This window comes from Brienomyrus brachyistius, chromosome 5 (assembly GCF_023856365.1).
Source record: "Brienomyrus brachyistius isolate T26 chromosome 5, BBRACH_0.4, whole genome shotgun sequence".
Lineage (NCBI taxonomy): Eukaryota > Metazoa > Chordata > Actinopteri > Osteoglossiformes > Mormyridae > Brienomyrus > Brienomyrus brachyistius.
The window spans coordinates 30492581-30507577 of record NC_064537.1 but is presented as its reverse complement, the minus strand read 5'-3'; the positions used below and the strand labels follow the sequence as shown (position 1 = coordinate 30507577).

Here is a 14997-nt window from a genome sequence, read left to right as displayed (position 1 = left end):
AAGGAGGGTGAGGACACAAATTCAAGGCAAGGATTTGTTACCCTTCACTGTTTTGTCTTCTGGTTTCTGATGACGTGTATTAATTACAGTCACAGAAATAAGGAAGTTGCATGTTTGAGCACCGATTGAGAAGAGCAACATAAAAGCTGTGAAACAGAGATGAGGCGTTATGGCAGCTTGCGCGTCTTACCACACTGCTATCCTTTACATTACTTTGAAAGCCAGTAGTATATGGTATAAATGGCGTGATGTGCTTTGGGTATTCTGATTACTGCTTCTCGTAATACATAGGCTGACATACTCCACTCTCACTGGAAATATTCACAACATCATATTTGGTAAACTACATATTTTAAATTGTCAGGTATCAAGAAGAACACTAATGAGATGAAAGAATTGTAAACTGTATTGCAGCTAAGTGACATTTGGCTTACAGTACATTTCCCTTTCTTCTGATGCTGAAAGAGTTTTTACAAGTGTCCACTGCACAATTTTTATTTGTATCTCAAAATTTTATTATAGCTTTGTATTTTCCAGCTGTATCATTGATTGTCCCGATTATGACTTCGGAGTGACACCTTGAAAGCCAAGTCTTACTGTATGTTATATGCCAAATGAGAACTTTGAGGTGTCATTCCCGAAAGCAGCTGGAAATGTTTTTATCTGGGAGACAGTGTTCAGTGGGGAGAGAAACCCTCAAGTGGGGTTAGTGAAATAAGATGGGGTTTCTTCTGCAGTTCCTTTCTTGCATCCTTTCAGAAGTAAATCAGCTGTGACAACAGAGGGAAAAAAGCAGTTGTATGCTCATTTGTCACTAAGCTAACACATTCAACAGAAGGTCATTTAGTGTCTTTGACGGTCTCAGAGAGTGTGAAACTTAATCTTTGTGTGAAGACCATTAGATGTTTTGTAAGGCATGGATGATGCATGCTCCTTCAATCTGCATGGTGCCTTGTAACCTATTAAAGATCTTTTAAAACAGCCATAGACACACACTCAAATTTTGATAAATCATTCCAGGTCAGATGAGGCAAAAAGAAGCACATAGTCTGCAAATTGCAGGGATGTTCCCTTTAGACCCCCAAACAGGATGCTTCTCTGGTGTTGATATCCTGTCCTTGAAAATCACAAAGAGGAATGCAGACAAAACGTGCCCCTGCTGGAGACTAACATTCACTCTGAACAACCTCAGCTTACTGTCGTCACCAGTCCATTGATGAGCGCCCAATGGGAGCTGATCGTTTGTTGGCCTTGGTTGGCGCTAGTGTTTTACCCTTTGCTTGGTGTGTACCTAGCTCTCTCATGGTCATGCCTAGTAGAAGGACTCCCTGTGCCTGCTGGCCAACACAGGGGGCAGCATGCATGTAGAAATCAGCAACATTTGGTTTCCCACTGTGATGCTACTCAAACAGTGCTTTTTTTTTTGAGTTTTCATAATCCTCTGCCATATTCAGTAGTAAAATGAACATGTAATACGGCTGACACCTACTAACAGCAGCCCTGCATATAGATTCTCAAAAGTACAATTAAATTAGTGTGATGCGTCACTGTTACCTTACATCTCTACAGCTGAGGGTTTTCAATCCTGTTTTGTGTGTGTGTGTGTGTGTGTGTGTGTGAGAGAGAGAGAGAGAGAGAGAGAGAGAGAGTTATGTTCATCTTACATTATGAGGACCAAGTGTCCCCTCAATGTAATAAAAACCGGTCATTTTGATGTTATGGAGACCTTTTTTTTCTATCCCCTCAAGGGGAAACTCAGTTTTATTAAAAATCTGTGACTGCAATTAAAAAAACAAATAATGTCCAAAGTGTTGCATTTTGTTTAGTTACTTATGGTTAAGGTTGTTTGAATTAGGGTTTTTTCCCATAGAAACAAATACAAAGGTGTGTGTGTGGAGTTTGCTTGTTCTCCCAGGACACAATGAGAAAGCTCTAAATTGCCCATTGTCTTATAAGTGCTTTGTAATGTGCTGCTGTTCCCGCTAGGATGCCCCCTGCCTTGCTTTCTGGGACAGACCAACTGACACCCAGTACCAGATAAGTGGTTAAGGATCGATAGATATGTTTCGAGAAGCACCTAAAATATAATGTCACAGTCGGCAATAAATTGTTACGCTAAACTTAGCCTTTGGGATCGGTGTAAAACACTGCATGTTATCTTTAATGTTACACCACAGCCCTGATATGATAAGCAGTTGAGTTTCTTGATAAAACTATTCTAAATAAATAAGGTATAAGTATAACTAGAGCCATTCCTTGGATGCTTTTTAGGACTCCGTGCGTCATATTACAGCAAATTATGCATTACTTTTGCACAGCGGTGGAGGTCGTTGTGTTATCCCAGCTCGTCTGTCATGCTGGAGTTCATGTGCAGTGTTTGGTCTGGAAGAAGCCAGCAGCATATTAGAACACGGCTGCCGGCCAGCGTTGCCATCTGCATCGGCACAGGTCACATCGTGCTCCCCGCTGAGGCAGCTAAACCAACAAGAACTGGGTCAATAGCAAAAACAACAACAACAACAAAAAAAACTGACGTACTACCGAAATCTTGAAACTGAGATCTGCACGTGTAAATAACAGATAAATGCTGGTTAATTATTGAATGTTCATTTGAGGTTTCCAGGGCCGTGGAGTGAGATCCCTGTCATGTTCCCTCCTGGGTCTGCAGTGCCAATGAAATTGTGGCCCTGGGCTCAAAAACAAGTTAATAATTATCACCTATTATCTCTGTTTATGTGAAGTGTAGTCTGACCCAATTCGTCATTGACTATTTATGTTCCACACTGCCCCTGTTACTGGCCAATCTGTGGTGATCTCCAGTAAACTTTGTGACTTGAGATGTTTTCTGTATTTTCTATTGCCTTCTTGCTTCTGAAATAAGTCTTGGTGTTGCATGGCAACCATGAGAGAATCACAAATGATACTTCTGCTGCAACTTTTAAATTTTGCTTAGATAACAAACACTAGATGTTGGAGACGGCAACAGCCGTCATTTTGGAAGTAATGTTACTTCCACAGGCCAGAAAATTTGTTCATATTCTGGAACCTAAACATCTTAAAGAAGGTTTACATTTTTTGGTGAAGCTTTATAATTTAAAAAGATAAAATAAAGTAAGTAAAGAGGCTGATGTTATCAAAGCTCTTTTATATGCTGGTTTTAAGGAAAGTTAATTAAGATCGCTTCCTAGATTATGTTCCAAAAATGATCGGGTGCCACATTTGGAAACACAAACTTGGCTTTTGGCTGCAGCGCCATTTCCTTCCTTATCCCAGTATGTAATTGCACAAGTGCTTGTTTTTGTAACAGCAAAGCACATTGTTTGCTCAGGTAAGGACACTGAGTATCAGAACAATAAATAACCAAACAGCTGAAATAAGTGACAATGTACAGAATGAACAAAGTTTGTTTACATGAAGCATGAGCAACACATTTTTTTTTGTAAATATATGAGTGTAAAATGCATGACTGATTAATTGATATTCTGTGATGGAAAAGGGACTATTATAATTACATTACTGATTGTTGCATTACTTTAAATACTATTACTTATTTCTTGCGTGTAACTGTAGTTGAATTCCGGTGAAGCTCATAACTAAAATAAGGATTTCATATTCAATGATAATGGATTGCATAGCACAGAGTTACACATTCACAACCACTGGACCAATGGCAACAGAAATGTTTTTAACAATTTTATTATAAATTCCCTTCAATTTAAGCACAGCTTCTTTTTTACAGAAATATATCTTTAATAAAAAAATAAAAAATCTGTCAAACAGGCTAGTAGTCTTTTAACATTTCTTGAAATCATGTTTTCCTAGATTACATATGCAGACGTTAATAAATTATGGACATGTTGTTTTTCCTGCCAAGCAATACATTATATTAATGTTATAGCCTGGAAGTCACTTCTGTTTTGTTTCCTAATGCCTGTAGGAGATGAGAAAGCTTTCCATGAATATTATCAAGTGAAAACACAATATCTGGCACTTCTATAGTCACTTTTGCAATACAATACTATTTATGTTCAGACTTGTTCAAGGATTCATAAGCTGAACATCTAAATAAAATGAAAAATGACAAAATTAAAATGAAATACAGCTCTTACTGTTACTGTTACAGCAACTGTCATCTGGATTAATCATAATCATAACTATAAAACTTCTTTAGAATAAGGATGGCATCTATCTATAGGAGTGAATGCTTGAAGACTATGATGGGCTATGATTTCCAAAAACTCCTCTTAGCAGCTGGCACAGTATAGTTGGAATCATTCAATTACATGGTTCCTACTATGCAAGTTGCTCATGATATTAGCAGCTATGGTTTTGGGAAATGTTCCCCTGGACAAACAAGTATGAGTTCACACAATGGGAATTTGTGTTTTGTTTCTTACATGTTTGTTAGAACTCTAACAGAAATGCTGGTGTGATGTTGTGTACTCTACTGATGCTTGACTTATTACAACTGGTCATGCAGTCACTACCTAAAGCCAGTTATTTGTTGGATGAGCTCTTGGACTGTGTTTGCAGGAAATGCAGAAAGTGAAGCACCTCTGAATACTCTTCAGCATTGTCAGATGAGTCCAATTCAGGTCCAGCTCTCACCTTGGCATTTCCATCTCAAAGATGCTTTTTGTTGTCTCCACTCAGAGCTCCTGACAAGCAGTAGGGGATGATGGTAACAGTGGCTAAGGGCACCGTAGCACTCTTGCAAAAGGAAAGTAGGTAGAACAGGGTCGCTGTGTGGGTGGGAGGTTTAAATGAGTCAAAAAGGTGCAGTAGAAACAGGGAAGCCACAATACAGCCCAGCCTGAAGGAGGCGCTCCTGCTCTTCTTGTTCTCTGTGTAGAGAGGAGAGTGCAGGCCCAAACCGAGGCCAAACAAGGTGCCCATGTTGCGGAGGAGGCTGGCGAAGGGCGTCGTGTCCATGTGGACCCATTCGGGCCGGATGCACCACCTCTTTGCTTTATCCAGAGTCCAGAGCAGGTCGACACCGAGTGCTTTCAGCAGCACATAGAAACCCAGGGCGAAGGTAAGCAGAAAGAGGGTGACGTACAGGTACTTCTTCAGACTGGCGCTGTAGATCCACTGCACTCGGTTGAACACCTCAGCCACGATCATACCTGCGATGAGGAATGCAGATTCAACAACAAGTTAATGATGGAGAGCATTTTTAACCAGCATTTAGCATTATTGTTTGTTTATAAATCAGTTTAAGGAAAAATTGGTAAATAAGTGAAAAGGTTTTCTCCTAAACAAGCTGTATGACAATCATTCATTAATACTGTACATGAGAATTTTTATTTCACCAACACAGTGTTTCTCAATCACATTCCTGGTGAAAACAGTCTGGCGGGGGGGGGGGGGGGGGGGGAGCGCCAGGAACCGGATGGAGAACCACTGCACTAACCTGTGATCACCCCAGGGATGATCATTAATCCTGTACATGAGTATTTTTGTTCCACTAACCTGTGATCACCCCAGCGATGACCTGGTGTGGGAAGTGTGCAGCTATAAAAACCCTGGAGAGACAGACGCACACCTGGACCCCCCAGAAGAGTGTCCACAGGGTGCCCTTCATACACCTGAGAATTACACAATATATACATATATCACTGTCTACTGTGACTGGGAAAAGACAGCCAACTCAAGTAGCAGAACCGAGAAATATTTTATTAACACTGACCAAGAAGCAACTCACAGGCAGTTCACAGTGATATGATCTATGATTAGCCACAGTGGAACAAAATCATTGTGGGAGACTAAAGATATTTACTGTAGTTCTTGGGTAACCATCAGGTAAATGAAAAATAAAACCATCTAGTGAGAACATAATTGGTGAATAAGTACTAAAAGACTAAAAGGCCACTGGAGAAGTGCGAAGTCTTACCAGCTGTTGGACTTTGAGTTGCCATTCTGCTCTTTCAAAACAATGGCAAGAATGGAGGTTACCATGGCATAGTAGACACCCGCAGCTCCCATTGCATGACCAGATGGACTGCCTGTTAGATGAAAGACAGGTCTGAGCAGTGAGCTTCATGTGTGGTGGATATTGACCATGCATATACCATTGCTTATGATTGTAAAACCTAAAAAAAATTTACATCAATGTACATAAACAAATGTAAGCAGTATAGCTATAGGAAGGAAGACAAATGCTAATCCTCACCTGGGCCTGTCTCGCAGGTCATGGGGAACTGCTCAATTTGTGGCACAGAGGAATTGCTGTAGTAAAGTGTCTCATGGACCCACCAATATGGACGTTCGCCAAAGAGGATCCTGTTGGATAAGATCTGGTTAACAACATTTTCATTGTGTAACACAAGAATTTATGCACAGTGTTTTATGCAAAGGAGAACTTTGAAGAAGGTTTTGACTTACCACTTGAAGACCAGATTTAGCCAGTCCCCAACCACAGCCACCCAGATGAGCTTAATGCCCACAGACTCCCGCAGATGGAACCAAATGGGGAAGAAGACGAAGAAGGTGTTCCTAAGGTCGGCCGCAAAGGAGACGAAGAGGAACCAGCCCTGGGCATCGCGGTAGTTGGTCTGCAGATACTGCGTGGTGCTCACCCCAAAATCATGCATGGCATCCATGGCTGCATTCATTTTTCAAGCTGCTCCTTCAATGCACACTTACACTGGTGAGTGAAGCTGGTAGACAGAAAGGCAGCACTGAGAAGCTGTGGCACTTTGGTCATTGTTTTTATACCTGTGGACCCACCACTCAAACGCATGAACATGCCTTGATCTTTGGACCTTGCATGTGTGTCATAAAGCAACAGGGGCAAAAAAGTTACTATGTGACGTCAAAAGGACAGGCGACGCAAACACATGCGAAGGTGATCGTCCTTCAGTCGACCTGTCCGCAGACCTGTTTAACCCTTTAACAGGCAGAAAATAGGTGGCTAAATCAAACTAAATCATATATACATTCAAGTGCAATATGCGTTAGTTGTCTCACATTGCTGAGTTAACCGGAAATTGTTCAACATATGGTTTTGTTGACAGATAACTACCTTGGGTCAAGTGAGAGTAAAAGAAATTTGTAATCTCAGAAATAAAGTTTTTTTTCTGCTTCATGTTTAAAACATGAAGGATTAATGACTAAAACCTTGCGAAAAAAAAATCCATTGTTGAGTCAGATGCATTCTGCTGTACTGAGAGACTGCTCTTATGATTATGATTGTTATCAGCATATGAGAATGGTAGGTACTGCTAGCTGGGCTGCATTTATTCCACATGCTAAGCTGCTCATTGATTGTAGAGAAGATACCATGAATTGTATTAAGCATACTGGCCCCGGGCCTTACATACACAAAGATTTTGGCTTGGGGACACTCTTATACATTCAGATTTCATCAAGTGCAATGAGAGCCAAACACTGGATGTAAAATTCAAACAAAGTCTGTTATAATTCATTTACTGAGTAATACTTTAAACCCTGACCTTGCTGTCTCTGTAGGTCTCCCTCTAACACTAACCATATGTACTCTTATGATGTTTTATTTAGTTCTGCATTGAAAGTGAATCGCTGAGAGGTTTTGGTCTGCTGTGAAAGAGAGCGGATTCATGCCTTAAAAGTGCATCAGTCGATCCCGTCCAGAGAGGAGAAGCAGATGACTTATAGCATTGCTGACTATCCGCTATTCTGTTAGTCATGATACTCTGCTCATGTCTGAGTGTACGTTACAAATTAAGAGCGAGTAAGACAATGAGTTTTTCATGTGTAGGTTCGATACATTGACGTTTGGTCACAGGGTTTGGTCAATGCTTTTCTGGTCTTCCATGGATTTATAAAAAAAGATGTAAATTTTCACACTGGCAAGAAGTACAAAAACAAATTGTCAGTTTGTAATACTGTCAACATGTCAAATAGTATTAAGAAAATGAAATAATTTGCCCAAAGTCATGAATGCATGGAAGATAAATGTTTCTTAATATAGAACCATGATGGAGAGCAGCCAGCAGGTGAACAGTTGGTGAACAGCCAGATCTGGGTTCTGTCTCTCAGAATGAGTGGAGGTCTGAGCAGATTAGCTAACCCTGGACTAGCCTGCCCGAAAGCAGATGCTGGAAAAGCCACGGCCTGAATGACGTCAGTGTGTGTCTGTGTGTGTGTCTGTGTGTGTGTGTGTGTGTGTGCATGTATTTGTGCTCAGATCCAACCTCCTGTTATAATAAGTAAGCATCTTTTTAAAAACTCAAGCTTTATAATAACAAATGCATAACAAAGGCATTTCCCATCATTGTGGGCTTTTCATGGATGCTAATTAACAAAACAAAGAGGAACAAGCACAGAAAAAAATATGAGCTTGGTTTACTTTTTAATTCATTATTTAGTTTCATTATGAAGAGATTCCTGTGACGAGATCAAAAGAGAGCTCCTTTCACAAGTCGTCTTGTGTATTTTTATTGTCAACATGCCAAACTAAAAGCAAATCTATAATGTCTCTGAGGCCGGTGTCTTTCCAGGTGCTAATTACATTAACTCTCCAGCAAAAAAGCTACTTCCTACTTTTGGGCTGGTTGCTCTGTTGTGCAGTAGCCCTTAAGGTGGACTGGCAGTTTACCCTTAATCATGCTAAAACAACCTACGCAAAACGTTATGTCACTGCTATAATTGTGTTTTTACTTGCCAGCCGCCGTAATCCTACCTTTCTCAGTCACGCCCTCAGGTAGCTGCCCGGTGGCTAATGGGTAATTAGCTGTGTACCTTTAATACATCCCGTGCTAACGGTAGCACCCCAAGCTCTTCGCCACTGGGTGTAATGATCGAGCTCCTTATGCTGTAGATCCACATTTAATGACTGTGTTTTAAATTAGGTCTGTGCTGCAACAAGTTGAAGAGGTGTAATATACTTGTTTCTTGCGTGGAATGTACCCAGAGGTAAAAATGGACTAACCTGCTAACTTTTTGCTTGTTTTGATTCTAACCATATTTGTGCGCTAGCTTCGCATTTTCTTCTAACATAGTACCCATTCATGGGCCTGGCTACACGGTGGGGGGGCTGGAGGTCAGGGCAGGCCTGGCTCTTCCAATCATATGCTCAGGGCACCCTGGGGCCAATCGCATGGCTCTCCAAGTTTCCGCAAATTGGTATTTAGCGATTTTCGATATCCTTTCAGTGACATGGGAGAAATATCCTAGCGGCTTGGACTTAAGGTGATTATACTGAGTTTGAGTCACTATAATGAGCTCATGTAGAATGTGATTTCTGTGCTTTCTGAGGGGGGGCAGAGGCGACCACCTGCGGCATGTCTGAAATACTAATGAGCTGCACGCGACAGTGTGTCCAACCACCCCTTCACCTTAATCCTGTGCCCCCACCCCCTAGTTCACAAAGCTGGAGCTGGGCCCGAATTAATACATTGACATGATTTACATGACATAAATCTACCACTGTTGCTTTGCCGATTTGTAAAATTAACTTGTTACGCATGTTTAAGTTTTTGCCAGGCCAGTGCAGGGAGGAATAATCCACCTTTGACGTAGCTACAGGGCGGCACCAGGCCTCAGGGGTACAGCTGGGAATTTGCCTGGCTTTTTATTTTTCATTTGTAATGGTTTCTGTGCCTTGCTTTTTGTATTTATTATTAGATGGGCAGTCGGCATAGTGTTGGCCGCACCTGTATTCCTGTAGTCATGAACTTATTTGAGTTTTGGATTCTTTTGATTTCAGGCTGCTTGTGCCATAACCATTACCTTGTCTTTTCCATACTCCCTAGAGCAGATGGCAGACGCTTTCTTCAGGGCTCACGGCTCCCCTCCTTCACACTGTGTGTGGTGATCATTTTGTAGTGATATAGTATGACTCACCATTCATTGTGATCACGCGTCTGAAGTGTCTGTCTGTGTGTGTGTGTGTGTGTGTGTGTGTGTGTGTCAGTAAGTGAACCTAATAACCAGTGAACTGGTCCTCCTATAACAGTGAAGGTAAGCCATCTCTGTAATCAGTTTTCATCTGTTAGTTTAGGTTTAACTTATTTAACTTGCTTCTTTGGTTTTGGGAATTGGGTGCTAGCCAGTACTGGGCCTGGGATTTATTTTCTTCTGAGAAATTATAAAGGAGTATTTTAATCGTGGTTTAATTTTAACATATAAATTGCCCATCTAAATTTAAACATTTCTCTGTCTTCAGTTCCTAGCTTACCTGTGGAAACAAAGGGATGGGGGAGGGGGGTCCTATTCTCAACATAAATTGATTCCTGGGGTAAAAGTCCCTCAGTGGTGAAGTCAAGCACGGTAGTGGATAACATCTTGGTCACCTACCGTTAGGTCACATTTATATAGGTCAGCAGAGCTGGGCTGTCTGAGAGTCTGTAGCAAACAAACAAATGCGTCGTCCTTGTATAAAGTCCACAAGTGAGAGAACGGAGAGCAAAGCTGGGCATGCAGACAGGCACACAGCCTAGTCCAACTCCAGACCCCCAGTTTCAAGCCCTGTCTCCACCTCTGGACTGTATTCCAGGAGCACCATCAAGATCATGGACCTTCTGCACAGCATAGGGGTGGACCTGGCCCTCTACCTCCAAACAAACTACCGAAATTATGAAAGCGTGTTCCACCTGGCCTCCTCCCTGGCAGACCTGCACACACCCATCTTTATCTTCTTTCCCGTTTGGTTCCACTTACGTCAGAAAGTGGGCATCAATCTAATATGGGTAGCTGTGGTCGGGGACTGGCTTAACCTGGTCTTCAAATGGTAAGGGCAGTGAGCCAGAGGCATTTCTTTCCAGTGTTTTCAGTGCTTGCAGTGCTTTTGGATTTGGGATTTGTTATTTACATTTCATTGTATAGATTTTTGTATGTACGTGCTGGAATCACACATTAAAATAAATGCATGATCAGTTAGTAAAGATGTAGGGTGGTACAGTGACTCAGTGAGTAGCTCTGGCAGTATCATGTGTCCAGGTTTGTGGGTTTGAGTCCCACAGCTTGGTTTGTGCATGAAATCTGCATGTCCTCCCTGGTGCAGAGAGACTGTCCAGTACTTCTCAGGTTAGGCTCTAGACAAAACCAGAACCTAGACCATGCACTGAAAGTAACCACGGAAATGGATGTAAATGTCATCATAGAAGCTGATATAAAATTTATCATATTTATTTTGAAGTAAAATAAATATGATTATAAATCACCAATGACACTCAGCAAACTATGACAATTCATTGAATAATGTACTGAAATTTAAGAAAACACTTTGAATCTGGTTATATGCTGTGCTGTGTACAATGTTCATTTTGTTGTTATATCTGCATATTGTACTGCATATATTTGGATGGCATCCAGAACGTGTGCACATTTCATAGCTGGTACCTTTTCTCTACCTGTATTTTCACAGAACCCAGATTAAATTGCAGTCTTTTTGTCCGCAACAGGGTTCTCTTTGGGGAGAGACCATACTGGTGGGTCCATGAGACCCAGTTCTATGGTTCTGCACCACCTCCTGTCTTGCAGCAATTCCCCATCACCTGTGAAACTGGGCCAGGTATTTCAGCAGCCACTCTTAGTGGTTCCGGCTTTGACAGCTACTCCAACAGACTGATTGTTCCAACCTTTGCTTCTGCACTTTTAGTTTTCCTGAGGAATCTGGGACTTGAGAGTTTAAAGCATATCTTTTGATATTACAGTTATGCGTAGGTAAGGATGGTTGCACTGCCAGTTTTAAATACCAGGATCTGTTTAAGCAGAGGTTGCCGGTTTCCACAGGAAGCCCATCTGGTCACGCCATGGGCTTGGCAGGAGTGTGGCATGTCATGGTGACAGCTGTCTTTGCAGCAAATACAGAGAGAAAACACTCTGCTCTTTTCAGCTGGTGAGTCAAGGCGATGGAAGCTACATACTGGGGCTGTGAATCAGGTTTAAAAATAAATAATATTATGATTTATGATTATTTGCCGTTAATCGCGCCTAAAACATCATAAATATTTACGCGTCAAATCCCTAAATTAATGTAGAATTAAGACAAAGGGGAGATGGGTAGTTCACACAAACTCGTAACATAACAATGTTCTCTTTTTTTTTTTTTTAATAATTTGAAGACAAACTCAAATTATAGAATTTATTGTTCAAACTGTCGATTTTGCCTCTGGGGTAGTGTTGTTATGTTACCATTTATTTCTGTAATAAACAGAAGTGTTTCATCAAATGTAGGGCAAATACTACCATGGTGAAAACAAAAATAACTAAACTAACCAAAAACTTTAACTGAAACAGAAATATACATCTGATCATGTAAATTGATAAAACTGTGTTTGTGAGAATTACCCATTTTTTCTACAAGCTTAAAGTTGTGATGTACAGATTATTCATTTCCAACAAAAATACTACTTACAGGCAAATACAAGTTGAATTTCAAGGATTTCAAACTTTATAGATGCACAGATGACAAGACAAAAAAGCACATTGTATTACAAGTAGGAATGCTAGAGGATTTCTTTTAAATGCACACCTTGTTGATTAATGGCATTTAACCACATATATCTGTAATCTCAGGTACTCAACAGGTGAATTGACACACTATTTAATTCCAATTGCGTGATCACTCCATCTATAAATCTAAAATCTATTTAGCAAATAACTCTAAAAACAGAAACCACTGACAACCACTGAAAGTGCACTTAATACCATGAAATATCTCACGATTTTGAGGCATAAGGCTTCAATAAAATGACGATATTTTTATCCTATATATGCCTCTGTCTGGCAGTTTTTAAAAATTAAATAAAACAGATAACGTTAGCTAGCTTCCCGTGATTTTAGCCCTGAATTCGGGGATTCCATGTCACGACCTAAACGCTTATGTCGGTTACAACTGGAAGGAATATTATAGGTGTCTATTTAAAATGTTTGCTCATACTATTCTCACATTTGGATATGAAAATACTGCATGTGTTAATGCCATCAAAGAAATAATGAGGTGTAATAACGTTAATATTGGCAGTGCATTAACGTATTAAATTTCCCAGCTCTACTAGGTACATAAGGTAACGCAGGTGTTGTAATTAACCCCCCCCAGGGTCATACGCCTGGGGCTCTGGATGGTGCTGGGCATACTCGTCCTCCTTGTGTGCATGTCCCGGGTGTATGTGGCCGCCCACTTCCCACATCAGGTCATCACTGGGGTCATTGCAGGTCAGTCAGTGCCAATGAAGTGTCCTTCCAGGACCCACATACACTTCAGCTCCCTCAGTTACCTTCATCTTCTTTTACCAACCACAAGTTATGAAAACGTTTAACCCTATGCGTGAAACCATGTCAAACAGGATGATACTACGAAACTGGTTACATCACAAATGGCGAATATACTCATGTGATACTTTTGCTTAGATGTTTTTTTTCCAATGAATCCCTGAACAACTGAGAAACAATGAGGCTTTTCGTCTTTCACTGGCAGGTATGATCGTGGCTGAGGTGTTCAACCGAGTGCAGTGGATCTACAGCGCCAGTCTGAAGAAGTACCTGTACATCACCCTCTTTCTGCTTACCTTCGCCCTGGGTTTCTATGTGCTGCTGAAGGCACTCGGTGTCGACCTGCTCTGGACTCTGGATAAAGCAAAGAGGTGGTGCATCCGGCCCGAATGGGTCCACATGGACACGACGCCCTTCGCCAGCCTCCTCCGCAACATGGGCACCTTGTTTGGCCTCGGTTTGGGCCTGCACTCTCCTCTCTACACAGAGAGCAAGAAGAGCCAGAGCGCCTCCTTCAGGCTGGGCTGTATCATATCCTCACTGCTGCTTTTGCAGCTGCTGGATACAGTTAACCTCCCTTCTAAGAGTAATTTTTTGTTCTACCTGTTGTCCTTCTGTAAGAGTGCAGCCGCACCCTTCATCACTGCTGCCCTGGTGCCAGGCTGCCTCTCAGTCCTCTTCCTAAGCAAAAATGTTCAGAGGAACTTATGACAATGAGGAACCGAATATGTCAGTCCTCTGGTGGATTATGTTGGCTAGCTTCCGAGGATAAAAATCTCAGTCTGCTGTCTCTGACAGTTAGGTAGTCTTTACACTTGGGTTCTTTTTTTCAAGACTGCCCAGACCAAAACTCCAAGAGGTCAGTGATGGTTGCAGTGTGACTGCCGTTAGCTATACTCCCAAGTACTCAGTTAAACTTATGGATGCTCCTGCTGAATGTTTCAGAACTTACTGGGGAAGTTAGAATTGAGGTCATGGTATTTAAAACAGTGAATTCAGTTTGTTTGCATGTGGGTAGCACATCTCCCCAATAACATGCCCTCCAGGGTTTTGAACCTTGTACATACCCCATCATGCGTGATTGTGATCTCACTGTACCTGTTTAACATGTCCCTCATAACTACAACATTCAGAAAAATAAAATTGACTTTAAATTTTTATTTACTCTTGAACGGTTGAGAGGTCAGAATGTTCTTTTTGGATTAACTTTTAATTTAAATTAAATAAATCTTGACTCTTTATAAATAATACATCATAACCTGGTAATGCTTTGGACTCAAACATGGCTGTGTCATGAAATACTGGTTAAACATGATTTGCTGGTCCAGTTACAACGGCTTGTAATAGTCACACGATGAATTATGTTGTGCTTTGGATGTGCTGGCCCTGTGTTGAAAAGGAGGTAACTAACTAGAGGCAGCTTGATTTTGGTGGGCTATGTGTATACACCCTCTTTGAAGCCATGTCCATCAACTTGATGTTGCAAGTCTGCCACAAACGACAGAAGTGGAACCTTTGTTGTCCTCTTCTCTATCTCTCTAGTTCGACAGTAATCTGTTCACGTGAAGTGCATGATTTGTTCCCTGACAGCCTCGGGCAAAAGTTATTCTGCTGACCTCTGAGCTGAGGGCATAGACTGTATGTTCCGTACTTGGATGTGAGGGAGGGCGACTGTGTGCCCTGGGTCACATGACTCCAAGTAACCCATCAAATTCCACACAGCGGCACCTCCATTGTGTCCACATCTAAAACTTGACTATGTAGAGGAACCTTAAAAGCACTGAAATGTACGGACGTGCA

The 14997-nt window shown here is 41.4% G+C and overlaps 2 protein-coding genes across 4 annotated transcripts; one reads left to right on the top strand and one right to left on the bottom strand.

Annotated features, from left to right (window-relative positions):
• Nucleotides 1-3680: 3680 nt before the first annotated feature.
• LOC125742836 (glucose-6-phosphatase catalytic subunit 1-like) lies at nucleotides 3681-6697 on the bottom strand. The gene is made up of 5 exons (XM_049015226.1): nucleotides 6385-6697; nucleotides 6173-6282; nucleotides 5894-6005; nucleotides 5473-5588; nucleotides 3681-5126 (listed from the first exon to the last, which is right to left on the bottom strand). The coding sequence occupies exons 1-5, from the start codon at nucleotides 6612-6614 to the stop codon at nucleotides 4624-4626; spliced, it is 1071 nt and encodes a 356-aa protein (XP_048871183.1). The 5' UTR covers nucleotides 6615-6697; the 3' UTR covers nucleotides 3681-4623.
• Nucleotides 6698-7107: 410 nt separating this feature from the next.
• Nucleotides 7108-14369, top strand: LOC125742837 (glucose-6-phosphatase catalytic subunit 1-like). 3 transcript variants are annotated; one of them, XM_049015230.1, is made up of 7 exons: nucleotides 7108-8895; nucleotides 9740-9942; nucleotides 10478-10711; nucleotides 11385-11494; nucleotides 11716-11821; nucleotides 13025-13140; nucleotides 13403-14369. In XM_049015230.1, the coding sequence occupies exons 3-7, from the start codon at nucleotides 10494-10496 to the stop codon at nucleotides 13906-13908; spliced, it is 1056 nt and encodes a 351-aa protein (XP_048871187.1). In that variant the 5' UTR covers nucleotides 7108-8895; nucleotides 9740-9942; nucleotides 10478-10493; the 3' UTR covers nucleotides 13909-14369. The 3 variants fall into 3 exon arrangements, with proteins under 3 accessions (XP_048871187.1, XP_048871185.1, XP_048871184.1); XM_049015228.1 differs by having other exon boundaries at nucleotides 9735-9942; XM_049015227.1 differs by having other exon boundaries at nucleotides 7108-9942.
• Nucleotides 14370-14997: the final 628 nt, after the last annotated feature.

Coding starts and splice junctions, on each gene's coding strand:
- LOC125742836 (XM_049015226.1), bottom strand. CDS start 6,614: ATGAATGCAGCCATGGATGCCATGCATGATTTTGGGGTGAGCACCACG. Junction 6,283..6,384: donor CTAAATCTGGTCTTCAAGTG/GTAAGTCAAAAC, acceptor CTTATCCAACAG/GATCCTCTTTGGCGAACGTC. Junction 5,127..5,472: donor CATCGCTGGGGTGATCACAG/GTTAGTGGAACA, acceptor TCCTCATCGCAG/GTATGATCGTGGCTGAGGTG.
- LOC125742837 (XM_049015230.1), top strand. CDS start 10,494: ATGGACCTTCTGCACAGCATAGGGGTGGACCTGGCCCTCTACCTCCAA. Junction 11,495..11,715: donor CACCTGTGAAACTGGGCCAG/GTATTTCAGCAG, acceptor CGGTTTCCACAG/GAAGCCCATCTGGTCACGCC. Junction 11,822..13,024: donor CACTCTGCTCTTTTCAGCTG/GTGAGTCAAGGC, acceptor AACCCCCCCCAG/GGTCATACGCCTGGGGCTCT.